At 44.2% G+C, this 27,928-nt stretch overlaps 1 protein-coding gene across 5 annotated transcripts in view; it reads left to right on the top strand.

Moving 5' to 3' along the window:
- Positions 1-209: 209 nt before the first annotated feature.
- Positions 210-27,928, top strand: part of MGST2 (microsomal glutathione S-transferase 2) — a 67,202-nt gene continuing 39,483 nt past the window's right edge. For 2 of the 5 annotated variants that reach the window (XM_011985623.1, XM_011985622.1), the window contains exons 1-2: positions 210-540; positions 12,742-12,841. In XM_011985623.1, coding sequence (XP_011841013.1) covers positions 483-540; positions 12,742-12,841 — 158 coding nt within the window. In that variant the 5' untranslated portion in view covers positions 210-482. The remainder of the gene's footprint in view (positions 541-12,741; positions 12,842-27,928) is intronic. The other 3 variants (XM_011985627.1, XM_011985625.1, XM_011985624.1) reach the window with 3 other exon arrangements.

Here is a 27,928-nt window from a genome sequence, read left to right as displayed (position 1 = left end):
AGAACTGGCTTAAATTAGCATTTAAAATTTCATCAGGATTAAGTAAGTACTTCCTTCTCACTCTTTCCACAGGAGGTGAGAAAGGGCTCAGCAAGGCCCGGGGAGGGAAGGGCGTGGGGATGAAAGGGATCCAGAGAGTCTGTGCATTGGCAGAGAAGATAGTGTAACTGTGGCGCTGCGGCTGGAGGGCTGGTCCCACAGTGAGCTGTAGCCCTGCCCGCCGGCCATGGGAGAGGCTTAAAACAAACGCCGGAAGCAACTCCCAGCCCCAGAAAGATCTGTGACCGGCAGCGCCAGACCCGCCTGCCTTCCTGACTTCTGTTCCTGACTTCTGTTCCAGGGCAAAGGTCATTTAGCCGCTTGAATCAGCCTTTTTTCCCCACCTTCCCCAACTTTGTTTACCAGATAAGGAAGGTCAGCATTCAAAGTCAAGAAGCGCCTCTTATCTTCCCCTGCGTTCTGCAAATAGTTCCGTGAGAAAGATGGCCGGGAACTCGATCCTGCTGGCTGCTGTCTCTATTCTCTCGGCCTGTCAGCAAAGTAAGAGGCATGGGAAGTTCGTGTGTGTGTGTGTGTGTGTATGTGTGTGTGTGTGTGCGCGCGCCTGTGTGAGAGACAGGGCTTGCGGGAGAGAGGATAGGGAGGGAGGGAGATAGGTCCGGTGTTTTGTTTCCTACTTGCCCTTGCAGGTGGCTCTGGGTCCTCAGAGCACAGTCGCCTCAGGGTCACCCATGCTGCCTGCTCCCCTCCTTCCCAGGGGCAAGCAGAGACTGAGAACATTCCAGAGATTAGTTCTCCCAACTGGAACGCTGTGAGGCCTCAGAGCTCAGCCATTCTGCATCATCTGTGGTTACGACCCACAGTCCGTTCAAACGAGCATTAGTAGCCTGCTAACCTGCAGGAAGTGGTGTGAATATTAATTACAAGCGTTCCAAAGGAAAGGTGCCTGCTTCTAAACCTGGTTGTGATTTCTTGAACATTGTTTTAATTAAGGTGTTTTGTTAAGTAAACTGCCTATGGTGTAGTATGATTATCAGGCTGAAAAAAACTTCCTTCAGAAATATGATCTTGAGATTAAGTAATTAGCTCTAAATTTTAAAAGAGCTTCCCACTAGGATTATTCAATATCCCGACTGCCTGGTTAAATAGAGGGCTTTTACTCCATGGGAGTCACATTTGCTCAATTCATATTATCTTACCTACAGTGTCAGCTGGGGAAAAGGGTCCCAGTGCAAGAGTGCAAGACTTCTTACCAAGCATGCATATTTCTTTATATTTCCAAGTGTGCCTGTACCTGGAAATAGGGCCAAGCTGTAGACTGCTCAGGTTACACAAACAGCCAGAAGCAGGAAGGCCTCACAGCTGAGGATCCAGTCCAGGCCTCCATGCACGCTTAATGTCTTGCCTAGCCAGTCTGTTTTGAGATTGTATGAAGATCTTGAACCGTCAGACTCACGTTTTGTGGTTTGATTCACACAATCTGTCGTGGAGAAGAGCAGGATATTTGTTTCTAATTAAAGAAACACTTAGATCTGTTAAAAGGAAAATCCTAGACAAATTACATTTAACTGAGTTTAATTGAGCAAAGAACGAGTCACAGTTGGGCATGGGGAACCGGAATAGGTTCAGAGAGACTCTGGGGCTGCCACGTGGTAGAAGAAGATTTATGGACAGAAAAAGGAAAGTGACTCCCAGAAAATGGAAACGTACAGTTCACAATGTACGGAGGACCTTTAGGCTGAACTTAAAATATGTCAGAAGGCAACTTTAGGCTAAACCTAATTTAACAGGTGTAAGGCGATCCATCCTGACTCACAGGTGCTACCAAACCTGCATGAGCCTTTATCCTAGGCCTGCAGAGGGCACAGGAGCAGGTCCACAGATGTCCCAAGTCTGACAGAGGTGCTTATCCTCCCTGTTTGCTGCTTGTGCAGGAGGCTGTGTGAACTGGGGCCAGAATGTCAGGGGGCTGGATGGAGGAGGGGGTAGGGGTGGGGAGAGAGGAGAGGAGACTGGGTGAATGATGATTAATGGTGGACAGGGAATGTTTAATAAGGCGTTAGGGCTGGGCACGGTGGCTCATGCCTGTAATCCCAGTACTTTGGGAGGCCAAGGCAGGTGGATCATGAGGTCAAGAGATTGAGACCATCCTGGTCAACATGGTGAAACCCCATCTCTACTGAAAATACAAAAATTAGCTGGGTGTGGTAGCATGCTCCTACACTCCCAGCTACTAGGGAGGCTGAGGCAGGAGAACTGTTTGAACCTGGGAGGGGGAGGTTGCAGTGGGCTGAGATCACACCACTGTAGTCCAGCCTGGCGACAGAGCGAGACTCCATCTCAAAGAAAAAAAAGATGTTGATAAAGAGTTGAACTCTGTAAAATATTTGAAAAGATGTATTTTGAGCCAAACATGAGGGATCAGTGGCCGGTGACACAGCCCCACGAGATTCTAAGAACATCTGCCCAAAGGGGTCTGGCTACAGATTGGTTTTATACATTTTAGGGAGACATAAGACATCAATTCATGTAAGATGTACATTAGTTTGGTTCCAAAAGGCGGGACAACTGAAAGTGGGGCATGGGCTTCCAGGTCATAGGTGGATTTAAAGATTTTCTGATTGGCAATTGATTAAAAGAGTTTATCTACAGACTTCAAATCCATAGAAGGGAGTGCCTGCGTTAAGATAAGGGGTTGTGGAGGCCAAGGTTCTTACTATGCAGATATAGCTTCCAGGTAGCAGCCTTTGGAGAGAATAGATTGTAAATGTTTCTTATGAGACTTGAAAAGGTGCCAGACTCTGTTAATTCTCTCCTGGATCAGAGAAAAGACCTGGAAAGGGAAAGGGATTTTCTACAGAATGTAGACTTTTCCCACAAGAGACAACTTTGCAGGACCATTTCAGGACGTGACGAAAATATATTTTAGGGTAAAATACTTCAATTTCTTTCAAGGCCTGCTATCTGTCATGTGATACTATACTAGAGTCAGACTGGAATTTGGTGTCTTATTGCTACAAAAAGTCTTAAGTGTTAGTTTTTTAAAGGGAAGGTTAGGGTTAAAGAAAGACAGACAGACACACACACACACACACACACAGGCTTTATAATAGCACAGGTATATTGCAGAAACCTGTGGAGGTTGGGGACCAGCTTAATGCCAGAGCCCACCATTGCTTACAGGCGGGGTATGTATAGGTATGGGCGGGAGGGGTTTGGGCAGTATGGTCTGCTGCCCTGGAAGATATTGATAAGATGTTCCTATGGTCAGATGGTTTGGCCAGGGATGTTCCCTGGGCTCTTTGTCCAGCAGGATTTGACAGGGATATTTCTTCAGTTGGGACTTTGCTTGGCAGGGTATGATAAGGATGTTCCTGTGTCTTGTGGTCAGGTGGCTAGGCAGGATGTTTCTCAGGGCCTGAACCCTCATGACATGCTTCACTTTGACTAAGGTCTGTGAAATGGCAGGGGGCTTACAAAATGGTGCAGTTTGGACTAACATTAAGGTCTGTTTTAATGTTAATGCTGGTCAGTTGTGCCTGAATTCCAACGGGAGGAGGATATAATGAGGCACGTCTGACACCTTTTTCCCATCATGGCCTGAACTCGTTTTTTAGGTTAACTTTGGAATGCCCTTGGCTGAGAGGAGGACTCCATTCAGATGGTTGGGTGGCTTAGAATTTTAGTTTTGGTTTACAAAGGAGACAGAGAGAGGAAGACACAACTGTTTAGCTGGCATCAGGAACCAGAATTTGCTCCTTTTGCAAGTCTGGTGTTCGTGGAGTTGGGACACCATGTGCCATGGTTGAAGCAGCTTAGGTTTTGCAGACAGACAGAGCTGTATCTGTTAGTCTAGCCACTTCCCAGTTGGGTGTCCCTGTTCAGGATACACTGCCCTTCAATGTCACCATCAAAGAGGGTTTAATCAGACCCTGGGGAGGAAATCCCACCACAGTGCCTGGCCCCATGTAGGCGCTTAGCACTGGCAGTTCCCATCCTAAGTTCCTTCTTCGAAGAGAGAAGTTTCTGCTGCATGGAGAGGTAGCGACAGGGTGAAGGAACCCAGCTGTGGCTGGGTGGGCATCACAGGGGGTAAAAGGCAGAGAGAAAGCTTCCCCTTCACCCTCAGAAGGTTCACTGAAAATCAACTGACAAAAGGCAGATTAATAGGAGAAAGGGTATGACAATTTATTTAAATATGCACAGCATGAGAGAATGATTGCCTGATAATCCAAAGGGGTACAGCAGCTTATATACTGTTCTTCACAGGGGAGGGAGGAAATGTGGAATGCAGACAATTCTTTTGAGTGGCAGTAAACGATTATTAGGGAGAATGAATGGACTGGGAGACAAAGTAACTTGCCAATGATTCTCTTTGGAATTTGATGGGCCAGAGGGGCGGGCTTAATCTGGTAGGAAAGTTCGTCCAGGTGTGTGCATTCCTCGGTCTTCTTTTCCACATGAGATAATGAGGTCTGAGGGAGGAGAGGGCAGGCAATTGTGTTTGTCTTAGGGGGTCTGGTTTCTAGGTAGATAAGGGAGCTTCAGAGGACTGCCCAGCCTTATCCTGGGCCTTGGTAGAGACCACGGGTTGAGACAGGAAGCAGTGGAGAGGTCACAAAGACCTTGAGGCCGCTTCTTTAGTTCAGTCATATTTTGAGGTGCAATATTCTGATTTCCTTCGGGGGTGTTAACAGAAATACCAAACTCTGTGAAGTCTTTTAAAGAGGTTTATTCTGAGCCAGTATGAGTGACCATGGCTTGGAGAAAACAAACCCAAGAAACCTTCAGTGGGTGGTCCCAAGGCAATGGGGTTACAGTTTGGTTTTATACATTTTAAGGAGGTAGGAATTATAGGCAAAGACATAAATCAATACATGGAAGGTATCTACTGGTTCAGCCCCAAAGGGTGGGATATCTTAAAGCAGGGGGCTTACAGGTTATAAGTGGACTCAGATTCTCGAATTTGCAGTTGGTTAAAGGAGTAAAGCTTTGTTTAAAGACTTGAATTCAGCACAAAGAAATGCTTACATTAAGGTGGTGGCTGGTATGGTGGTTCATGCCTTTAATCAAGCACTTTGGGTGACCAACGTGGGCAGATTGAGCCCAGGAGTTCAAGACCAGCCTGGGCAACATGATGAAATGCTGTCTCTATTAAAAATACAAAAAATTAGCCGAGCGTGGTAGCGCTCACCTGTAATCCCAGCCACCTGGGAGGCTGAGGTGTGAGAATTGCTCTAACCCATGGGTTGCAGTGAGCTGAGATCGTGCCACTGCACTCCAGACTGTGTGACAGTGAGACCCTATCTCAAAAAAAAAATAAAATAAAAAAAAATAAAGAGATCTGTCATGTGATGCTATGCCAGAGTCAGTTGAAAAGTAAGCCACACACTGGGTTAATTTAAAAGAACTGGCCTAATGAGATTTGATGGCTTGTAGGGCGTAACTTAACCATTGCCTTGCAAGGCCTTAGGTCTTGTCTACAAGTTGGTGTCTTCTTACTGCAGCTGGCTTTTGTTAGTCTTATGATCTCCATTTTAACCTTAATCCTGGGCAGTTGTGCCTAAACTCCAAAAGGGCAGGGGCACAACCAGGTGTGTCCTACCTCCCTTCCCCTCACGGAATTCAGTTTTTCAGGTCTCTCTGGGGTTCCCTTGGCCAAGAGGGAGTCTGTTCAGTTGTTTGGGGGCTCAGGATTTTATTTTTGGTTTCTCCCCAGCACATGTGTATCTCTGGAGAAAGCTAGGGAAAGAGGAAAGACAGGCAAAGCAAAAGAAGATTATTTTCAAGAGGTTTTAATGAACTCAGAAGGGAAATAAAGTTGAAACTACAGAAAAGGTGAAATAGCACCCCACTCTCATCATATAGTCATCATATACATGTATATATGTTTTTAAGACAGAGTCTTGCTCTGTCGCCCAGGCTGGAGTGCAGTGGTGTGATCTCGGCTCACTGCAGCCTCCGCCTCCCAAGGTCAAGCAATTCTCCTGCCTCAGCCTCCCAAGTAGCTGGGACTACAGGCACGCCACCATGCCTGGCTAATTTTTGTTTTTGTTTTTGTTTTGTTTGTTTTTTTGAGATGGAGTCTCACTCTGTGGCCCAGACTAGAGTGTAGTGGTACAATCTCGGCTCACTGCAACCTCTGCCTCCCGGTTTCAAGTGATTCTTCCAGCTCAGCCTCCTGAGTAGCTGGGACTACAGGCACACACCACTGCACCTGGCTAATTTTTGTATTTTTAGTGGAGACGGAGTTTCACCATGTTGGCCAGGCTGGTCTCGATCGCCTGACCTAAAGTGATCCACCCACTTCAGCCTCCCAAAGTGCTGGGATTACAGGCACGAACTACCGCACCTGGCCCCACTGTCATCATATTATTCCAAAAATAGCCATGGTCTCTTTGAGGTCCCTGACCTGAGAGAACAGAAGGGCTTCTCTCTCTTTGGGCTGGAGGTGAGCCCAGCTGAATCCTCTTTCTTGAGGCTGGGCTGGGAGTAGGTGGGATAGCTCAGTACCTCTTCCATTTACTGAAGCTCATTCCTCACACTTGCTAGTGTCACAAACAGATGCCCACTGGGTGCAATTAGCATAGGAAAATATAGCATTTTTAAAGTTTGCTTACTACCAGCCTCGTTTTGAAGCTCTAGTCTCTTGTGCATTACTAATTCATAAGTCTAGGAGCACATATCTTTCATTATTTCCATTTTATAGTTGGAAACAAGAAGACGTACCAAGTATTTTCTGCAAGGCTGTGAAGCATGTAAGAAGCAATGGTAATAGCAGGTGCAGGGTGGCCAAGTCCTCATTTCCCCCTCAAAGAACAAATCCCTTTAGCTGAGCCCATGAGTCATTGGCCTTTCCAGATTGATGCTGCCCTGGAGGGACGGAGCCCAGGGTTGGAGACAGTCAGGGCCCATCTGTACATTCCTTCTCGTCAGTCTGCTCTGTATGAATGAGAAAAACTTCAATGCGAAGCATATACACACTTTTTTTTTTTTTTTTGACTCGGAGTACGGTGGTGCGATCTCAGCTCACTTCAACCTCCACCTCCTGGGTTTCAGCAAATCTCCTGCTTCAGCCTCCCGAGTAGCTGGGACTGCAGGCGTGCACCACCAAACCCAGCTAATTTTTGTATTTTTAGTAGAGATGGTGTTTCACCATGTTGGCCGGGCTTGTCTCAAACTCCTGACCTCAAGTGATCCGCTCGCCTCAGCCTCCCAAAGTGTTGGGGTTACAGGTGTGAGCTACTGGGCCGGATAGCATTTACACACTTTAGATATTCAGTGACAATGTTTAAATCCTAAACAACAGCTTTTGGTAGCAAAAGGGGATTAGTGGAAGGGAAGAGCCTGTTTTGAGAGCCCTTTCTACACCAGGATCAATATTGACTTCTTATGAGAGGGGAGGTCATATAGGAAACACATTGCCTCTAATACTCTAACACAGGGAGAGACCCAAACTACACACTTGGTGTGGAATTTTAAAAGGAAGCCATTTTTAAAACATTAGCACATGGGAAACATATTGAGGTACTAAAACAAGTCAGACAAGGGGATAGTGGGGGAGACAACTGGTAAGGAACTAAAACTGAAAGAAATAATGTGAAGGGAAGTAATAGGTGCTGTAACCCAACTGAACGTGGGCCCATTCACCCAGCACACAGAAGCAAACACAAGCACCAGGATTTGCAGTGACAGAAAGGGAGGCATTGATTGCAGGGTGCCAAGCAAGGAGAACTGGGCAGCTAACGCTTAAGACCCTAACTCCCCAATGGCTTTCCGGCAAGGATTCTACAATTTTATTTATTTTATTATTATTTGAAACAGGGTCTTGCTCTGTCACCCAGGCTGGAGTACAGCGATCCTGGCTCACCACAGCCTTGTCCTCCCAGGCTCAAGCGATCCTGCTGACTCAGCCTCCTGAGTAGCTGGGACTACAGGCGTGTACCATCACCACACCTGTATTTTTGTATTTTTATTGTATAGACATGGAGTCTCACTATGTTATCCAGGCTGGTCTCAAACTCCTGGGCTCAAGCAGTCCTCCTGCCTCAGTGTCCCAGAATGCTGGGATTACAGGTGTGAGCCACCACACCTAAATGGGTTTTTAAAATTTGTTTTATAGAGATAGGGTCACACTAGGTTGCCCAGGTTGGTCTTGAACTCCTAGTCTCAAGGGATCCTCCTACCTCGGCCTCCTAACATTCTGGATTATAGGAGTAAGCTACCAGATTTGGCCCAAGCAAGGGTTTTTAAAGGCAGGGGTACATTTCAGGAAAGCAGAAGGTAATGGAAAAATAATAAATCAATCCTTGGAGGTTATACCTTGGTTTGGCCCCAAAAGGCAGGATATCTTGACACAAGGGCTTACAGGCCACAGGTGGATTCAGAGATTCTTTAGTTTGCAGTTGGTTAAGGGAGCAAGGCTTTGTCTAAAAACTTGGGGTCAGCAGAAAGAAATGTTAAGGTTCTAAACTAAAAAGTATCTGAGACAAGTCTCAATCAATTTAGAAAATTTATTTTGCCAGGGTTAAGGATGTGCCTGTGACACAGCCTCAGGGGGTCCTGACAATATGTGCCCAAGGTGGTCAGGGCACAGCCTAGTTTTATACATTTTAGGGAGACATGAGACATCAATTCATCTATGTCAGATGTACGTTGGTTCAATCCGGAAAGGCGAGACAACTCAAAGTGTGTATCCAGGTCATAGGTAGATAGGAGACATTCTTTTGAGTTTCTGACTAGCCTTTTACTGAATCAAAGGAAGCAATCAAATATGTATTTAAGGCGGGTGGATCACTTGAGGTCAGGAGTTCAAGACCAGCCTGGCCAACATGGTGAAACCCCATCTCTACTAAATATACAAAAAACTAGCTGGGCGTGGTGGCACATACCTGTAATCCCAGCTACTCGGGAGGCTGAGGCAGGATAATTGCTTGAACCTGTGAGGTGGAGATTGCAGTGAGCTGAGATCACGCCACTGCACTCCAGCACGGGTGACAGAATGAGACTATCTTATTTAGGAATAGAATGGAAGGCAGGTTTGTCCAATGCGTTCCCAGCTTGACTTTTCCCTTTGGCTTAGTGATTTGGGGGTCCTGAGATTTATTTTCCTTTCACAAGGTTTAACCTGTGTGTGTGATTCTCTGCAGGCCCCTCAGGAGGAGATTTAGAACAGGGAATGGTGGTCAGGATTCAGTCCTCAGTTCCCGCTTAGCTGAGGTCTGTGTGACAGTGGTCAGCATTTTCCATCTGGTAGGGGTCCTGGTTTCTGAACCTGTGTTCAACTAAGAACCTGTGTTAAGATGTTGCCTTTAGTTTCTATAGGGAACCGAACATCTTGTAACTCTATCTTATTTGGGTGACTATTATTTAAACTATTACTACCTTCTCGCTTAGCGGGTCTGAAGGCTAGCAAGGTGCTTGGAACTTCCCTTGAAGGAACTCAAGAGTTTTTCTTTATTTCCATGCTTGAGGTGGCTGGCAGGTCCCTAAGAGTGTTCCTTGCCCAGTTTGAATGCCAGAAGTTTATTATGGGGTAAAAAGAGGAAGTTAAGGACAGGAGGCAAGACCTATTGAGGACTCAAAAACTGACAGAGGAGGAAGTGTGGATGCGGAAGTGAAAGAAGTCCACAGAACTCATCACAAGATGAAGGTGGACCCAGGCATCAGAGTTGATTATCTAATGAAATGAAGGAGAAGAAAGTCATACTGTTTTATAACAGGGAAACTTCGGCAGGCAGGGAGCCATCATCCCCAAAGTTACCTTGTAAAGGGTATCAGAGCCCTGGCAATGGAAAGTGATTGGCCCACAGGGAGTAAGAATTTACCGACAACAGTATAGGTTTGAATAGGAAAGTTTTATTAGATAGAGAGAAAGCTGCAGAAGAATGCAACGGGCTGCCTCAGCGAGAGGACTGAGTGTGCTGGGGGTGGGGGGGGATTTTCCTTAGGGGCATTTATGGACCTTAAAGCAAGAGCTTAGGGGGTAATTTGGTCCATATTAGCCATGAATGTCATGATGAATGATTACATTTGTAGACATTTTGGTGTCATAATGTCAGCAAGGGTTGCACAATGAGTTTCGTCATGCATGCATTCCAGAGACGTATAGAGGTAGAGAAAGTCTAGTTACGTATAAATTTTAGGGAAAGAAGCCTGAAACTGGCTTTAGATATAGGGAAGATGAATTACTTCTAAACTCCTCGGATGAGGAGTTCTGCCTCTGGATGGTCAGCTTCATGGGCACCAGGTGGTCTTTGCTCTCTTTAGTGACCCCTCCCTCCTGGCCTCCTCATCTCCAGGCAATCTTTATGTCACTATAGATTCATTTGCATTTTGAGAATTTTATATAAATGAAATTATATGGTAGTACTCTTTTTAAAAAATCCTTGCTTTCATTCAGCATAATTATTTTGAGATTCACTCATTTTTGGGAGTTATCAATAGTTTATTCCTTTTTCTTACTGTTAAGTAGTATCCCATTGTATGGCTCTATCATGGTTTATTTATCTACTCAGTTGTTGATGGACACTCATATGAGTCAGGGTTCTCCAGAGAAACAGAATCAATACATATACTCACACATAGACACACACACACGGAGAATTATTTTAAGGAATTGGCTCACACAACTGTGGGGGCTGGCAAGTCTGAAATCTGCAGGAAAGGCTGGTAGGCAAAAGTTGATGTTACAATCTGGTGTTGAAGGGAGTCTGGAGGCAGAAGTCCTTTCTCTTTAGGGGACCTCAGTCTTACCTCCTAGGGCCTTCAACTGATTGGATGAGGCCCACCCACATTAAGGAGGGTGATCTGCTTTACTCCAAATCAATTGATTTCAATATTAATCACATCTAAAAAAATACCTTCACAGCAACATTTAGGCTGGTGTTTGACCAAACAGCTAGGCACCATATGCTAGCCAAGTTGATGCATAAAATTAGCCATCACAGAGTTGTTCCTGTTACAAACAAAGCTGCTGTGAATATTTGTGTACAATTCTTTGTACTGAAGGAAATAAAAATATTTTACCCAAGATAGATTTCTCTGACAGATTTTGAAATGGCCCTGCAAAGCTGTTTTTTTGTAGGGGAACTTTGCATTGTGGAGAATCTCCGTTAATGCAGCCAGACCTTCCCTTGTCCAGATCTGGGAGAGATTAATGGAGTCTGACACCTGTAAAGATCTGGAAGGAACATTTACCATCTATTTTCTCTGAGGGGCTACCATCTGTGAGATTTCATCTGCATAACATGACCCCCTCGGCTAGCTGAGCCTCCTCTTCTTCCCCTCCCATATCCTGTCTTGCCACTAAAACCTGACTTACCACCATAATCTGTTTTTTTGGCCATGTTCTGAGCCTGCATTGTTTCTGTGAACCCAAAATATCTGATAAGTCTCAACCAATTTAGAAAGTTTATTTTGTCAAGGTTAAGGACATGCCCGTGACACAGCCTCAGGAGGTCCTGATGACATGTGCCCAAGGTGGTCAGGGTAAGCTTGCTTTTATACATTTCAGAGGGATATGAGACATCAATCAATATGTGCAACATGTACATTGGTTTGGTCCGGGTACGGCAGGAAAACTCAAAGCAGGGGCTTCCAGGTCATAGATAGATAAGAGATAAAGGTTACATTCTTTTGAGTCCTTGATAAGCCTTTCACTGAATACACAATTTAGTCTGGCTCAGTGAATCTGCATTTTGTTTTTTTCTAAGATGGAGTTTCACTCTTGTTGCCCAGGCTGGAATGCAATGGCATGATCTCGGCTCACCGCAACCTCTGCCTCCTGGGTTCAAGTGATTATCCTGCCTCAGCCTCCTGAGTAGTTGGAATTACAGGCATGCACCACCACGCCCGGCAAATTTTTTGTATTTTTAGTAGAGACAGGGTTTCTCCATGTTGGTCAGGCTGGTCTCGCTAACTCCCAACCTCAGGTGATCCACCCGCCTCAGCCTCCTAACGTGCTTGCTGGGATTACAAGCGTGAGCCACTGACCGGCGCATTTTTACTTAAGCAATCAGATATGCATTTGTCTCAGGTGAGCAGAGGGATGACTTTCACAGCACCTGTGAAGATAAGCGTTTCCTTGTGGGCAAATTGTGCTTTGTAGCTATCTTATTTAGGAATTAAAATGGGAGGCTGGTTTGCCTGCTGGAGTTCTCAGCTTGACTTTTCCCTTGGCTTAGTGATTTTGGGGTCCTGAGATTTATTTTCCTATCACATTTCTGTAGCCTCAAGATGGCATATGAATTTCTGTACCTCACTGTGGGGCTGGGTCTTTGTTCTGAAGGCTGCTATGTATACATATGAAATAAATGTGTGTGATCTTTCTTTTAACTTCTGTTAATTAATCTGCCTCATGTCAGTGATTTTCAGTGAACCTCCAGGGGGCCAAGGGCTTTGGCCCCTAGAGTATGGACATACAATTTCGTTTCTCTTAGGGAGATACCTATGAGTGGAATGACTGGGTTATACATTGGAGGTACGTCTAACTAAAAGACTCCCTTCCAAACTGTTTTTCAAAGTGGTTGTACCATTTTACATTCCCACCAGCATTGTATGAAAGTTTCAGTTGTTCTCATATCCTCTCCTGTCTGTCTTTTTTAATTGCTATCATCTGTCTTTTTGATTTTAAACATTCTAATAAGTATGTAGTACTATCTAATTGTGATGTAAGTTTGCATTTCGCTAATGACTAATGATGTGCCCCATCTTTAACGCAACATTTCCCTTTATTTGCAGGTTATTTTGCTTTGCAAGTTGGAAAGGCAAGATTAAAATACAAAGTTACACCCCCAGCAGTCACTGGGTCACCAGAGTTTGAGAGAGTATTTCGGGCACAGTAAGTAATGCTTCTTCCACCCTTCATGGATCTGTGCCTTTCATAGAGACACAATTCCTGACTAGGGGAAAGGGGTATGGAGAAGACCCTAAGTTCATGTGCAATATCTAGTTATAACAAGTCACTCTTCGCAGCCAAGACTGTTCTCAGAATCCATAAAGTTTGAAGGGTTCGGGACATGAAGTCTCTGCCCACATCTATTACCAATTCAGCAGGGTGTATTTACAGAAAAGGCTGGGATCTCAGGAAGGACTGCTGTGTCTCCCAAGCAGGGTCACCGGGTCAAAGAGGCCCCCTGGAGCCTTGTGAGACCACAACAGTCTGAAGTTGGATTAGTTATGCTACAATTTTCTATCTTATTTTTTCCTCCCTACTTCAAAACAGAGGTAGATCAGGATTAATCTTCTGCCAGTTTCTCTGTGAACCATTTCTTAAAATCAGAAACCTGTACGAATGAGAAAGCTTGCCAGCTCACATGCATGCACCATGTTTTTGATCATCTTGTGCTCTTGTTTTTTCAGACCCACACAGAATGTTCCACCATAAACATCATGAACTTGCCTGCTGCAAGAATGCTAGGGCGTCCTTTATATTTCATCCCCCAAAATAAGTGCTTTAAGAAACATTTCATGCATCACTACTGATATATCATTGGGTTCTTTTGTTACAATCTTGGGGTTTTTCATTTATGTTTACTAGTGAGATTGGCCTGTACTTTGCCTTTCTTGTCTGGTTCTTGTCTCATTTTGATACAGATGAACCTAGTGTCAAATGAGTTGGAGGAAGCATCCTGTTCTATTTTCTCAGATAACTTTTTTTTTTTTTTTTTGAGATGGAGTCTCACTCTGTCATGCAGGCTGGAGTGCAGTGGCGCAATCTCGGCTCACTGCAAACTCCGCCTCCCGGGTTCACACCATTCTCCTGCCTCAGCCTCCCAAGCAACTGGGATCACAGGCGACTGCCACCATGCCCGGCTAATTTTTTGTGTTTTTAGTAGAGACAGGGTTTCACCATGTTAACCAGGGTGGTCTCGATCTCCTGACCTTGTGATCCGCCCACCTCAGCCTCCCAAAGTGCTGGGATTACACTGTGCCCAGCCTCTTGTCAGAGAATTTTAATAAGGTTGGAAGAGTGTATTCCTTCAAGGTTGTATAGAACTTGCCTTAAAATAATCTGGGCCTGATGTTTTTCTTGTGGAAAATTTTTAAATTATGGGATTTGCATTGTTTAATGATTATTGGACTAGGCAGGCTTTTTATTACATCTTGAATCAATTTTGGCAGGCCTTGGTCCTTGAGATGATAACAGTGGTCTCTTGATTACCCACTTGCTCCAAGGCGAGTTTTACAGACTACTCCCTAGGCTTGAAAGTGTGGGGTGAATACCACCGGGAGTACACGAGATAACTGTAAGAGGTGTGTAGACTTGGTTTTAAATGACATTGAACTACATGATGAGGAGTCATTCTCATCTCAATTATCTTTGAATCCTTATGTTTATATCAAGTGGAAAGTATTGGTTTGGAGCCAGCATGTCCCACACCTCAAAATTAATGTTTATTTTTATCAAAGTTATACATGTACATGATCTGAAAATAAAGTGGAATTACAGGTTTTATGACAACAAATAACTCTTTCTTGTCCCTACCTCCCCTCACCCTCTATTCCTAGAGATAACCCCTTTTGACTACTACTTTAGGTATTTACTTCTGTATTTCTAAACATTATACTTTCACTGCTATTTATTGATTCACAAATTTTAGACATTGTCAATTGGCTTCTTTTTCATGGAAGAAAGAATTTCATGCTCCTTTACTTCCTCTTTTCCTTACCTCATCCTTCCAGTAACATTATATCCCTCTGTTGAGTTAAACCAATAGCCAATGTTTATATTATTGTGATTAAGAAAATAATGTTGAAAGCAGAGCCATATAGTATACTGTGGTTACATTTCCTTCTTGTGCAATTTTTTTTCCCCTAGGGTTAATAATTGTCTCTTTCTTTCTTTCTTTGCTTAGTTTCATGCCCAAATCTTCTGCAGAACTGAAAATCTCCTTTCATTACATTCAAATGCATTAGATAATCTAGTAATACGTTTTTCTGTCTTGAAGTCATTTCTGCCTGAGTCCTCCACTTTTTGCTCCAAGCTGTGGGATGCTCTTGGTGCTTGCTGCACAGCTGCTGTCCTGGGACTCCTGTCACCATCCTAGAAATTTCCCTTATACTCTCCTGATTTGGATTTCCTGGACCTCCTGTTTTCCTGTTTATTGGCCTTCTCTCTTATTTTAGTGAAGTGTGCCCTTCAGAAGCTTCCTGAGAGAGGGTGAATGTTTGGTAAAGTTTCGAGACTTCACATATCTGAAAATGCACCTTTATCTTGCCTCACAGTTAAGGGATGGCTTGGTTACCTACATTTCTGTATTAGAAATCCTTACCCTCAGAGTTTTTGAAAAAGTTTGCTTCATGACTTCCTAGTTTCCGTTGATATTATTGAAATGTTCTGTGCTATTCTGATTCTGGACCTTTTGTTTGGAAACTATGGAAGCTTCAGGATCTTGCCCGGCCTACTGTCCCAAGATGTTAATAGCATTGTGCTTGTTGAGAGACTTTTTCTTCACTGTGCTCAACCCCAGGTGAGGCCTTTTTACAGCCTGAAAACTCCCGTCCTTCTGTTTTAGAATTTTTTTTAGTTTTAAGACAGGGTCTCACTCTGCCGCCTTGGCTGAAGTACAGTGGCATGATCTCAGCTCACTGCAGCCTTGACCTGCCAGGCTCAGGCAATCCGCCTACCTCTGCCTCCTTAGTATCTGGGACTACAGGTCCGTGCTACCATGCCCTGCTAATATTTGTATTTTTTGGTAGAGATGAGGTTTCACCTTGTTGCCCAGGCTGGTCTCGAACTTCTGGGCTCAAGCAATCTGCCCACCTCAGCCTCCCAAAGTGCTGGGACTACAGGTGTGAGCCACTACTCCTGGCCCAGAATATTTTTTAATATTATTTTTTCCCCCAAATTTCCTCTCCTTCATTTTCTCTGTTCTTTCATTCTTAAAACACACACTAGTTGTGTATTAACCTCCAGGACTGATCCTCTAGTTTTCTTTTATCTTCAGGTTTTCATATTTTTGAATTTTTGTTCTTTCAGAGGAATTTCTTCAACTTATAACTTTTTATTGAAATTTCAGATATCATAATTTTAATTTCCAGTAACTTATTTTTATTCTCTGATTGTTTTTTAGTTTTTGGTACTGATGTTAAGCCATCACTTTTTTATTTCATTGATGCAGTTGATTCTCTCATATTTGAGGATTTTAGTTATTATTTAAAAAATTCTCTGTAACATTTCTGTTTCTTCCAAGTATCTTCTTGTATTTTTTGGCCTTTGTCTTTCATTTGTATTTATTATTTACCCATTAAATATTTATTGAGCACCTCTGTGTACTGGGCATTGTTGTCATAGCTTGGCCTAGATCCATGAACAAATCCGACAAAAATCCTTGCCCTCTTGGAGTTTGCTGAGGAAGCCAGAAAATAAACAATAAGCAGATGATATTATAAGAAAATAATATAAGCTGGGTATAGTAGCTCACACCTGTAATCCCAGGGACTCAGGAGGCCCAGATGGGAGGACTGCTTGAGACCAGAAGTTCAAGAGCAGCCTGGGCAACATAACAAGAGCCCGCTCTCTATATTGAAAAAAAAATTAAAAAATTAGCCACGTGTGGGTGCATACCTGTAGTCCTAGCTACTTGGGAGGCTAAGGTGGGAGGACTGGTTGAACCCAGGAGTTCAAGGCTTCAGTGAGCTTTGATCATGCCACTATACTCCAGCCTGGGCAACAGAGAAAGACTCCAACTCAAAATAAAAGAGAACATCATATATTATGTTAGAAGGTAATCGGTGCTAAAAAAAAAAAAAGAAAACAAAAAAAGATAGCATTGTAAGAGGGTATGGGATGGGTTCCTGGGGGGTGAGTTGGTGGTTTGTGATGTCCAATAGGGCCATGGGTGTAGGTCCTGCTGAGAAGATGGCATTTGTGAACATGTAGAGAAAGAGCTCTTGGGTCAGAGAGAATAGCCAGGGAAAAGCCCTTAACTTGGGATACACCTAGTGGGTTAGTCAGGAGGTCGGGGGGCTGCAGAGGAGGAGCCTGGCAGGGAGTGGGAGGAGGTCAAGTCAGAGAGGTCAGAGATGGCTGCGTCACACTGGGCCTTAAAGGCCACTGTAGGGGACTTTGGCTTTTCTCTGAGTGAAATGGAAAGTCACGACAGGGTTTTAAGCAAAAGAGTGACATGGGCTTATATTTTAAAAGGAGAATCCTGTTTGCTTTGCTGAGAAGAGTCTGTATGGAGGCATTGGTAGAAGCACCAAATTCATTTAGAAAGCTATAGCAAAATTCATTTAGAAAGCTATATAGAGATGATGGTAGCTGTGTTGCAGAATTTTTGCTCCTTAGTTCAGCTAAAACTGGGTTCCTGTCACATGGCCAGGAAAGATTAGGCGTGCTGATACATTGAAGGGTGAGTAGAGCAGAATTTATTGGATGTAAAGGAAAAAACAAAAGAAAAAGAAACCCTCAGCAAAGCGAGAGGGGGTCCTACTCACAGGCCCCTGCCTCGCAGGTTGATTCCAGGTCACCATCCACTAGCTGGAGACCAGGCTCCTCCCCCTGCACAAGGTGCGAACTTCCTGTGGCTCCTCCCCGTTCCCCCAGTGAGCCTGCGGGCTTTATTCAGGAAGAATCAGTCTGGAAAGGGTGGGCGAACAGGGGCAGTTCTCCCTCAGGGTGGCGGGTTTCATGCTGGATGAGCTGTCCGGCCTTTCAGCCTTCAGGCTTTTTTAGAGTTGAGGGTGGGGTTTCACCAGGGACCCTTGGCTGTCTCCTGTCTCTGTCAGCTAGAGCCAGGGAGATAGCAGTGAAATGATGGCAAGTGGTCAGGTTCTGGATATATTTTGAGGGTAGACTCAATAGAATTTTCTGACATAATGAATGTGAAGTGTGAGAACAGTCAAGAATGGTTCTTGGATTATTGGCCTGAGCATCCATCCCAAAGGATGATGTTGTGATGATCTGAGACAGAGAAGGCTGCAGGAGAAGCGGTTTTGGGGAAGTATTAGGAGGTTCGGTCTTGACATGTTGTGTTTGAGTTGTGGCTTATGCTACCATCAAGGAGAGGCCTTAAGCATTATGATCTACTAAGCTATTTGGATTGTTTATGATTGCATCATAAACTGACAAATACATTGTTGGTTACACCTCCAAGCAGAGAGGCAGCTGGATAAACAAATCTGCATTTTAAGACAGAGATCTGAGCTGGAAATATAAATTCAGGAGTCATTGGCACAGGAAGATGATTTACGGCCATGAGACTGGATAAAATCACTTAGGGGAGTGTGTGTAGGTGTATTATTCCGTTTTCACGCTGCTGATAAAGACGTACCGGAGACTGAGCAATTTAAAAAACAAAGAGGTTTAATTATACTTACAGTTCCATGTGGCTGGGGAAGCCTCACAATCATGGAGAAAGGCAAGTCACATCTTACATGGATGGCAGCAGGCAAAAAAAGAGAGCTTGTGCAGGGGAAATGCCTCTTTTAAAAACTATCAGATTTTTTTTTTTTTTTTTTTTTTTGAGGTGGAGTTTCACTCTGTCGCTCAGGCTGGAGTGCAGTGGCCGCAATCTTGGCTCGCTGCAACCGCCACCTCCCAAGTTCAAGCAATTCTTGTGCCTCAGCCTCCTGAGCACTGGAATTACAGGTGCCTGCCACCATGCCTAGCTCATTTTTTGTACTTTTAGTAGACGCAGGGTTTCACCATGTTGACTGGGCTGGTCTCGAATGCCTGAACTCAGGTGATCCGACTGTCTTGGCCTCCCGAAGTGTGGTGGGATTACAGGTATGAGCCACCGTACCCGGCCTAAAACCATCAGATCTTGTGAGACATATTCACTGTCATAAGAATAGCATGGGAAAGACTTGCCCCTATGATTCAATTACTCCTGCCAGGACCCTCCCACAACACGTGGGAATTCAAGATGAGACTGGGGTGGGGACACAGCCAAACCATATCAGTAGGTAAAGAAGAAAAGAGGACTGAGCCCTGATGGCATTAGGAGGTCAAGATGATAAGGGTCCTGCAGAAAGATCTGAATAAAGGAGATCTTAGGGGTTTTACCCAAACATCAAGTATTAATAATTCTCAACTGGCTGTTAAGAAAGAGGCATTAGAGAGTGATGTGGAAGCTCCATGTGCATGGCTGGGGCTTACGATTGGTCAGGAGGCAGCTTTTTTCTGGAGAACCCCCAAAGTATCTGTAGGTAATCTTTCTGGTACCACTCGGTTTCTCTAGAGACAACTCTTTAAACCTCTTTCAGCAGTTGAAGGAAAGAGGGTTGGAGATAGGATAATAGGCCTGACTTTTGAGAGCGCAGTAGGTAAAGACAGGAAGGTTTTTCGACTGTGCAGTGTGCAGCATGCAGATTCTGACTGTTTTCAGGACAGAATTTTACCCCCACCCTCTATTGTTCCTGAAGTCCCCAATAGCCTCTGGTTCTGTTTCTCCAGGCAATAAGCCTCCCACCTTCTGTGATGGGGAGCAGGGTGGGGCTCAGGAGTGGGAAGCATAGGTGGAGGGCAGCTAAGCCCTCCTTATTCAGTCTTTCAACCACTCTTATGTTCCAGCCTTTGGCCTCTAAGGTACCTGGGGTGCCCAATTCCTGAGCTTCTTTTGATTCTGGGGTAAGGATGGTCTCAGTCTTCATTGCTTCTTCCTTCAGCAGGCACGTAGGTTTCGGCTTTCTGCACTCTACCAGTCCAGCCACTGTTCCTCCATGTGCTGTCTTTCCTGCACAAATTTGCTAATGTCTCTCTTCCACTCTTGAGAGCTTGTTTGGAGGTTCTAGCAGGAGGGTGTAGCTACTCATATACCCTTGACTGAAAACTGGTCCTCCTGTATCGAGAATGGCCGTCCTCTTTGACTGAGCATGCAGCTTTGGGAGGGACACACATGGAGTGGGGAGGGAGGAAGGGAACACCCACCTAGCCATCCAGATCAGCTGAATCAACCTGGCAATTGATGGGGTGACCGATGTTGCAGCCAGATCACCTTCACTTCCTCTCTCTGATTCTTGTGATCTGCTCTCATTCTCTTTGTTCTTAATTACTTATATCTATTTTTTTTTTTCTTTTACCAGCATTTTAGTGAAGCTTCAGAAGTGAGGAGAAATGAATATGGGTTCTATCTGCCATGTTTAGCAGGAAGTCATCACCACATGTTTTTGACATCCTGTGCACACCCATTTTCCCTTGTCAACAAAAAGAGTCAAACGCTATAAAATACTTAAAGAGATTTATGTATGTATTTATTTATTTTTTAGACAGAATCTCACTCTGTCGCTGAGACTGGCATGGAATGGCGCAATCTTGGCTCACTGCAACCTCCCCTTCCTGGGTTCAAGCAATTCTTTTGCCTTAGTCTCCCAAGTAGCTGCGACTACAGGCACGTGCCACCACACCCGGCTAATTGTTATATTTTTAGTAGAGACAGGGTTTCACCATGTTGGCCAGGCTGGTCTCAAAGTCCTGACCTCAAGTGATCCACCCTCCTCGGCCTCCCAAAGTGCTGGAATTACACGCATGAGCCACCACACCCAGCCTGAAGAGGTTTATTCTGAGTCAAATATCAGTGATCATAGCCCATGCCACAGCCCTCAGGAGGTCCTGAGAACACGTGCCCAGTTTGGTTGGGGTGCAACTTGGCTTTATACATTTTAGGGAGATATGAAACTTCAATAAAATACATTTAAGAAATACATTGGTTTTGTCCAGAAAAGTGGGACAATGTGAAGTGGGGTGGGGTGGGGGCAGGGGGCTTCCAGCTTAAAGGTAGATTTAAAATTTTTTCTGGTTGACAACTGGTTGAGTTTATCTAAAGACCTGGGATCAGCAGAAGGGAATGTCTGGGTTAAGATAAAGGATTATGGAGACCAAAGTTCTTATTTGCAGAGGAAGCCTTCAGATACTAGGCTTCAGAGAGAATAGCTTGTAAAATGTTCCTTATCAGACTTAAAGTCCGTGTTGCTGTTAATGCTGAAGAGGTATAAGGGGGTATGTCCGACTCTCACTTTCCATCATGACCTGAAACAGCCTCTCAGGTTAAATTTTAAAAGAGCCCCGGCTGGGGAGGAAGTCCATTCAGATGGCTGGGGGGCCTTAGAATTTAATTTTTGGTTTATACCCTATTCGACAGAGAAAGAGTCTCATGCTCAGAGCCTTCAGCAATCAATAGTGTCTAACTAGAATTTTAGTAACTTTTTGTTTTCATTGGGTTTATTTTTATACTTATCCTTTATTTAGAAAGTTATACTCTGTCCGCACTTGTAATAATATAAAATTTGTTTTTTCCTAATTTCAGCAAAAAGAAGCTGATTTGTAGAAAGATAGTGCTACATTAAAAGGCTAAAACTTTGACAGTGTTAGGTTAATGCTTGAAGTTTGGGAGACACTATGCTATTTATAAAAATCATCACAGGAAGAAATTCCAGATCTTCCCACTTTGTCTTTCATGATCTGAAAATTTCTTGTTGGAAACTACTGGGTATCTAGTAGGCTAAGTCCCTGGGCCACTTCTTGGTTCTATTTTTATTCTCATAGTTTCCACAAATTTGACTTTCTTTGAAGTTATTTTGCTCTCCCTCCTCTTCTATATCTGGAATCCTCTTGTCCCAGGAATAAAACTGAACACCACTTCCAAGTATTTCTCTCCAGTTACTATTTATAAAGTAAGTACTGTATACAAACCCAGTTTCCTTGTTAGAAATGTTTTGCTTTGTTGGATTAATCATGGTAGAACAGTGAGTGGTTAAAAAATGACGATCAATAATCAGGACAGATTTGGAGCCAGGAAATACCTTGAGCAACCACACAGCAGTTGTTCCCCTGGTTTCTCACTGAAGAATGATTGGGGATGGCTCCACTCCACACTTCGAATTTCTTTTTGAATTTTCCACAACCCTAGCCCAATTTTTGCCTTAGATTCTAAGGTGTAGGATAAATCAGGCCAAACCAGATCAGAGTCATTGCTTGCAAAGCCATTTAGACTTTCTCTGAAGTAGTTAGAGCAGAATTCCCTGGAATAACAGTTCAGTCCAAAGCCTACTTGGGTATCTGTTCTTTTTCCTGGAGGAGGAATGCACTGTCTTTTCTGGCTCTCCTGGACCAGAAGCGCTGGTTTCCCTTTGCCTCTTTGGAAGGACTTAGAGCTTAGAGGTCTGACCTTTTCCCTACTCTTTTCTCCTGCTGATTTTGCCCTCAGCCTAGCCAAGAAGCCCAAAGTTATGACTAATTCTATCTTTAGGTGGACCTCGACATCTCATCAGCAGTCACTTCAAGGTTCACTGATCCTAAAGGACTGTTTCTTGTTCGAAGGTCATCTCAGGCTAGGTATCTATTTGTGAGCAGAGCTGATATGGAGTCCAGCCTTTCTGAGTTACTAGCCCTGGGCTCCTTAGAATCTCCACCCACTTCCTCTTCCCTTTCTTACAGGAGACGACTTACAGATGACAGTCTCTAGAGTCTTGCTGTCTTTCACAATTTTTTAAAATTGTGAAAATAGTAACTATAATTTCACCAAGGACCGTTCCTTTATGTTATTGCTGAACTTAGAAAATTCTATCTTGTCTAATCTGAGCACCTTGATCCCTTTAGAGGAAAGTCATTTTATAAAATCTAAAAAGTAGATCCAAGTAATAAATCGATCTTCTTGCAATTTAAATACATTTCCTCTGATTCTGCCTTCACTGGAAGGGGAGAATAGCTGCTGACCTCACTCCTTTTCATGTGCTGAAAGACCATTATTAAGCATCTTTCATCTTTTGGATTTTGAGGCTAGGGAGCACTAATTCTTCACCTTTTTTTCTCCAACCATTTAGAAATTTTGGTTCTCTTTAGACAAAAATTTTTAATATTCTTTCTAAACCTGGAGTCTAGATGTATATCTAGTATAATAATGCTTTCTTTGGTGCTGGTAAAGGCAGAAGAATTGCCTCTTAGTTCTTGCGAATGCACTCCTATTTGCTTAATGCTGAATTATTCAGTTCCTATTCCAAAATTAACCTGCCACAAGGCACAGGTAAGCCTAATCATCATGGATCTTGGTACCCTTTAGAAATATTAGCCTCTTCTCACTCTACTGTGATTCTGGGTTTTTTTGTTTTTTTTTTTGTTTTACATTTTATTAACTTTTCAGTGTCATTTTGAATTCTGATTCTGAAATTTGGAAATGAAAATGAGTGACCTTAATGCATGTCTAAAAACTATGGAGAAAGGAAAATTTACAAGAATAGTGATTTCTCAGATATTCTGCAACTATAAGATTACATTAATGTGGGCCACTGACTTTTGCAATGAGTGGAAAAAAGTAGAAGAAAAAGAGACAGTAAACATATTACTATTTTCTTACAAGCGTAACCATCATGGACAATAGCAGAAAGCACTAGATGCCCTTATCCCCTCACTTATCATAAAGGGCTAGGGGCTGGGTACAGTGGCCCATGCCTGTAATCCCAGCACTTTTGGGAGGCCAAGGCGGTGGATCACTTGAGGTCAGGAGTTCAGGACCAGCCTGGCCAACATGGTGAAACCTCATCTCTATTAAAAAATACAAAAATTAGCTGGCCGTGGTGGCACCTGCCTGTAATCCCAGCTACTCGGGAGGCTGAGGCAGGAGAATCATTTGAACCCAGGAGGCAGAGGTTGCAGTGAGCTGAGATCACGCCACTGCACTCCAGCCTGGGTGACAGAGTGAGACTCCATCTCAAAAAAAAAAAAAAAGAAAAAAATAAAAAGGGATCTCCCAAAATGACGGAGTGACTCTGTGTGATGAGCTCCTCAAACTCCATTGTCCTTGCAGATACCAAGCAGCATCTGTCACATAAGCCGGGAGATTCTCCAAGTGATCAGGGGACAAGAAGGAGCTGGGATGCAGAGGAAATGCAAATCTCCCTTCCCTGCATGCTCTTCGTGTTCCCTACAAGCAGCAACACTGAAGGGCAGTGGTGGGACTCATGCCCTCCTGCCACCAGCCACCACCTACCTATTGTGTCCCCACTCAGAGTTACTTGACAAGGAGCAATTTAGACAGTTACACATCTATATAAAAAGATTAACTCCAGCAACCTCTCATCCCAAGCCTTTTCTGAGCATATTAACCTGTTGCTCTGATCCCAGTCAGTGTAATCATCCAAAAGACCGCCCGGGGCCAAAGTCAGAAGACCAAGGCCAGGTCATCCATTCAGAGTGCAAGCGGCTCATGGCAGTGTGCAGCCCACTGCTTCAGTGAGTCACCTAAACAAGAGGAGAAAGAATCAGGAGCAAACAAAAAACCTGCAAGAAGCAAACCTCCTTTGAATTGCTTTGTCTGTTTTTATTTAGAAAAAGATCTACTATGAGCATGGCATTAGAAATGGCTCATGAGGTTTTCCCTTAGGAGAATGTTTCATATTTTCTGAACAAAGTTGTTGCAAGCAAAGTTGCATATTGTGTTCATTGGACACCGTCAAATAGAAAAATATTCATAAAAAGTTTTAGGCCATAGGTCTCCCAAGTGATGTGCCCACATTGAAGGAATACACTAAGTAATCCACTGGGAGGGTGAGGAAAATATTGGAGCATCTGTTTATACTGATTCTTAAAATCCTATCCTTTAATTAAAAAAATTTTTTTTTGAGACAGAGCCTTGCTCTGTTGCCCAGGCTGGAGTGCAGTGGTGTGATCTTGGCTCACTGCAATCTCCGCCTCCTGGGTTCAAGCGATTCTTCTGCCTCAGCCTCCTGGGTAGCTGGGACTACAGGCACGTGCCACCATGCTCGGCTAATTTTTGTATTTTTAATAGAGTCAAGGTTTCACCATATTGGCCAGGTTGGTCTTGAACTCCTGACGTCAAGTGATGCACCTGCCTCGGCCTCCCAAAGTGCTAGGATTACAAGCATGAGCCACCGCTCCTGGCCCTAAATTTTTTAAAAAAATTTTTATGTTTTTATAGAGATGAGGTCTCACTGTGTTGCCCAGGCTGGTCTCAAACTCCTGGCTCAAATGATCCTCCTGCCTCTGCCTCCCAAAGGCCCAGGATTATAGGCATGAACCAGCTTCCTGGCCCTCCATCCTTTAATTTTTATGTTTGTTTTATAATGAATATGATATTCTTTTCCAGTTGAATGTATTAGCTGTGCTAATAGATAAATCCCAGATTTTCCATGGTTTAACACAGTGGAAGTTCATGTCCTGCTCAAGTACGGTCCTGTGAGGGCCTCCTCTGCTACAGGAGGATGTGTGCATATTTTTATGGGGCTGTGCAACTGTTAGGGCTATGCAATCAGAAAAGTTTGGAGAGTAGTGTTGAAGGAACTGCCAGATTTGGAGCTGCCAGGCCAATTTGATTCTTTTCCCCACCCCCAAATAACATAAACTTTGTAGTATACTTATTGACTGAGACAAGGCCCAAATAGCACTTAGTTTGGGGCCATCCTCACTGCTCCTGGCTACCAGATCCAGGTGGGAATGCACAGTAGTCCTGAGCCCCCAGGGCCCAGGCTCCATGGTATTGGGATGGACAACAAGGGGTCTCAGCAGCTTTAACTACTCAATCTCCACAGTGCCCACTGGACTGTCCCTTAGAGTGACCAACTCTTTCCAGTGCTTCTGGATCTTACCCAGTTTTAGCACTTAAAGCTCCATGTCCCCCTAAATTCCTCAGTCCCAGACAAATGAAGATCGCTTTCATGGGAAGCTTCGATATCAAAGGAGCATGGGATTGTTCAAAGAGGGCTCTCACCAGGGAATGAGTAGATAGCCTGTTTTCCCATGGACAGCCTGTTTCTCCAATATGGACATGCAGGAGAGGAGACAGTGGTCATAATCAACCATACCCCCTGTTCTCACAGGCAGGGAAACTGACAGCTGCTGCAGGCTGTTTGCTGTTCCATTTGGGAAATTTTCCTGAGGATCTCCTGTAATAAGAGGATAGAATATATCTGCCTTCATGACTTAAAAGAGGCTATACATTATTTTCATGTTGGTTTTCGTGTCAGTGAAACTGTAATTAGCCACTGACAGGATTGTCAAGAAGTAATTTTCAGAGTTTGGTCCCCTTGAGTTAAACATGCCTGCTGACAGCTTACTGAGGACGTGTTATTGTGGGGATACCATCCAGGCCTGGAGGGACCCAGAATCAGGCAGAAGGATGCGGTCACATGGCGGAGGGACTGGAGGAGGTGACAATTAGCAGGTAGAATGGGATTCCAGGTATTTCAAGGCCAAGCAATACTTGGTGCTTTCACCAGGCAGGCAGCAGGGAAGACTGTCAGCAACAAACAGGGCACCCAACTGGCGGTCACATAATTATTTTCAATCTCTGAGAGATGATAGGAAGAAATGGGCAAAGTCTTATTTCCGAGGGACTAAGGCTTGAGGCAGGTCAGCAAAAGAGGGACCAGGGTGAAAATACAATGAGCACACTGGAACGTGAGGTTGGGGTGAGCTCAGCAGTGACCAGCCACTTGTAGGGGACAAAGGGCCTATTTCTTGAGAAAGAAAGGTGCAGCGATATGGTGCTAAGCTGCTCTAGTACTCCAGGTGTTGCCATCTGTGAGCACAAATGCAGTTGCAATCACATCCTTGCCTAAATCTCAATGACTTCTAGCCACCTGCTGCTCACCCAGGATCCCAGCACCCCCATTCCGCATCTTCCCAATTCCTTCTGGGAATACAGGGGATGTGCCCAGGAACACAGCTCCCGCTGGCAAGCAATTGAAGGGAGGGGCTGTGCCACTGTCCTGCTCCCCAGTCCTCTGTGAGTACAGTACCCTCCCCAGGTTCTGGAGTGCCTTCCACCACCGCCAGGAGCTGCTCTGGGTCTGTGGCAGAGGGAGATTAAGGGTGTGACCCTCCCTGACTTTGTCTCTTCTGTCATCTGAGGCATGGCACCGCTTGTGTCTGGAATCTCACCAAGCTTTTCATGAGGACGATCTGTCAGCGTCTGTTCTGGTCTCTGGTTTCCCATTAGGTGCGAAACTAGTTCTCTAGCTTGTGGGGGCAGCAGGGGGAACTCCAAAACATCCCCTCTATTTTTATTTCCTTTCTCCTTGCTCAAAGGCCTTCTTCCTCTTTCAGATAAGAGACACAAAAGCACACATGCCTATCAACTAATGTGGACAGACACCCAAAGAGCTTCTGCCATCTGCAGTGTGGTTTCTACATAGTTAGGACATTCTTATACAATATTATCTCTTTGTTCCCAGATGCCAAGCCAAGGACACTGGAAAAACCTCTAAGTAATTAGACTTTTATGAAGGCTAACCTGGGCTATTTTTGAAGGTGCTTTTAAAACAATCTTATCACACCTAATTTTGAATAAAAATATGTTGTGGAAAAACTTGATGCTTACATTTGGAATAATTTAAGGTGTATTACAAAACAATAAATGATGGGACAGTTGTGTTATGTTTCCAAAAAAGTTCATATAAAATTTCAGTGAGTGTGAAAGGACTAGAGCCTTCCTCTGCTGCTACTCCATTTACCTCGTGGGAAACAGGTCTATGGATTTAGCCAAGGAAAAAGAAACCTGGGAACGCTGTTTTTTCTTTGCATAGATGTAATATAAAGTACGAATTTTATCAAGTATGTTTCCACTGACCCTATCCTCGCCACCCAAAAAGACGTTAATGGAAAGACAACCATCAGAAGCAAAATCATGCCAAGAACGAGAAACAGCAGGAGGAAAAACTTTGTTTACTTCTGTGAGTTCTAGAAAGTTGTAGTTACGGTTTGTGAGATTATCAGTGTTAGGCTTTAGACAAGACATTCCTTGGGTCACTAGTGGCCTTTTGGGTGGTAATGACAACAGTCCAAAAAGGAAGAAGAAAGCAATTTTGCATTCATATTATCCATTTCCAATTTTTTTTTGGAGACAGAATCTCGCTCTGTCACCCAGGCTGGAGTGCTGTGGCCGGATCTCAGCTCACTGCAAGCTCCGCCTCCCGGGTTTACGCCATTCTCCTGCCTCAGCCTCCCGAGTAGCTGGGACTACAGTCGCCC

The sequence above is a fragment of the Mandrillus leucophaeus genome, unplaced genomic scaffold (genome assembly GCF_000951045.1).
Source record: "Mandrillus leucophaeus isolate KB7577 unplaced genomic scaffold, Mleu.le_1.0 Scaffold289, whole genome shotgun sequence".
Classification (NCBI taxonomy): domain Eukaryota; kingdom Metazoa; phylum Chordata; class Mammalia; order Primates; family Cercopithecidae; genus Mandrillus; species Mandrillus leucophaeus.
Note: the sequence above shows the minus strand (reverse complement) of the source record. Positions and strands in the feature narration are given on the sequence as shown.